The 1938-nt window shown below is 48.4% G+C and overlaps 1 protein-coding gene across 1 annotated transcript; it reads right to left on the reverse strand.

Moving 5' to 3' along the window:
• Positions 1-376: 376 nt before the first annotated feature.
• Positions 377-1456, reverse strand: J7T55_007547 (uncharacterized protein; the record flags this gene model as incomplete). Its single annotated transcript, XM_053136383.1, has 3 exons — positions 377-840; positions 1135-1225; positions 1319-1456. 3 exons carry the CDS (start codon positions 1454-1456, stop codon positions 377-379), a joined length of 693 nt encoding a protein of 230 aa, XP_052986039.1.
• Between the last annotated feature and the right edge of the window lie 482 nt (positions 1457-1938).

The following is a 1938-nucleotide window of genomic DNA, read 5'->3' on the forward strand; positions in this document are numbered from 1 at the left end:
CCTGCCACCGCACACAAAACCATAATACTTCGAGGCTTCACAGCCATGATCACTCCTCTTTTGTCCAGATGTCTGAATCTTCGAAAGGCTGCTAACGCAAAAGGGTACAGTGGTACGAATAGCGTCGAAGCACAATACTCCCTCATTCCCGGTCCTGTGTGATCACCCAGAGATACAAACACGTGGGCTTTGCACCTGCGACAGTCGATGGGGCCACCTGGCTTTCGTTTTTGCTTCAACAACTTGCCTCGGATCGCAGGTGGATTATCGAGGCTGACCGTTTCTTCTGATTTTGCGTCGGATATGATCGATGGAAGCCTCTGTTCCTGCAGCCCCATGATCGTTCTTGCCGGCCGCGCTTGCGTGTTTGCAACATTCATTCCTCGACAGATTTCTCTGTCAGACCAATAGAGAGAGATCTGACCCCTTTGAAGACGACAATGTGTGAAAAGAATATGGGGTGGCCTAAGATTGTGCCCCACGTCTCCGAATTCTCCTGAAGTGTACCCCTAGTGAAAGGCTTGCCAGCCAGAGTTCCTTGTGGTTGGAGAAATTTCCCCAAGATTCTCACAGCACGAGACTCTTCCCCGACGTAGAGGACAAGATCAGGAAGTGTTTGGTCGGAGGGAAATATGTACACTCCACTTTCATGTTTGTAAGAGCCAGGAACATTGTCGTAATACCTCCTCACAATACAAGACGGAAGACAAATGTCGCTACATGCAGTGTCGACTATACCCGTGAAATTGATTTTTTCCGTATTTCCGTGTATCATATACGACGTAATTGGAAGTCTCCAGAAGTCTTTCTCCTCGGGTTCTGCATCCCAGAACTGAACATCTGTATATTCCTGAGGAATTTCCCCGAATGCATAACGGCCTTTGCGATTGAACCTTAGATCGGCCACGAAGATAGGTTTAGGTAAACTAGCTGCTAGTTTCGCCCAAACAGTTAAATGTGTTGAGATTGCATCATAGCGGGGCATCAATGCGAGTATGCCGTCCAGAAGAGTACTGTGGCCTATACCCCGTTTAGCCACGACGGATGACGCTTGAAAAATCATCTGGTCTCCTTGGGTAGTTTCCCCAAACCCTAGGCTGTCGAGATATACCCTGTCTAGCGTAACCTTCATACCATCTCCGTAGCCTATCCCGTTTTGAATGTCGCTGAATGGAAGATTTGCTTCTGGAGCATATGTGTTGTGGCCGCGAGGATCCAGTCCAGACTTAGGCGGAGCACGGAGCCATGTTATAGAACTGTATGTATCTAGGCTCATACTGAAGGAACCACCGGCGCGGACGTGAAAAAAAGGCCACACTCCGATAGAATTGTCTGTCTGCTGCAGAACAAAAGGTTTCAAACGCCCTGAATCCGGCTTGGAATCGGCCTGCGAATTGGCGACATGTTCCTTGACCATGTTTTCCTCTTGTCCGGCTGGGATACTGAGAGGATCCATCGCGAGAGTTGGTCGAAGGTTCTGGGAAGTTGCACACGAGACGGGGGAGAAAAGTCTCATATAATGTATAGAAGGGCTGAGGTTGGGCAAAGGCCTTCGCCGGCGACTCTGGATTGTAGACCCTTTTACGGCGCTGCAGGCGACCGAATGTGGGCCTGCTTCCTTACTTAGGCGAGAGGTGGCGACCAAGCTCAGGCTTTTTATTGATGTGCTTGGTTTTAGCAACATGCATCTCAATTGCGTGGGAGGCTTGAATAACATTTTTAAAACTTGTACCTCTTAGTAGGCAATACTGTATAGTGTAGTACAATAACATGTAAATGTTTCGTCTGAGGTGTATTTCCTCAATTCGTCCCCCTACTTTCATCCATCCCTCGTGATTGTCGAACCAAACTCAAAGTCCGTCAGCCTTTAAGTCACCAGTATTTCAACTTTAGTATATGACATCGTTGGCGCTGTACTGCTGGACGAGGAGCAATTCG

Source organism: Diaporthe amygdali (assembly GCF_026229845.1).
Source record: "Diaporthe amygdali strain CAA958 chromosome Unknown NODE_155_length_2308_cov_68_551771, whole genome shotgun sequence".
NCBI lineage: Eukaryota > Fungi > Ascomycota > Sordariomycetes > Diaporthales > Diaporthaceae > Diaporthe > Diaporthe amygdali.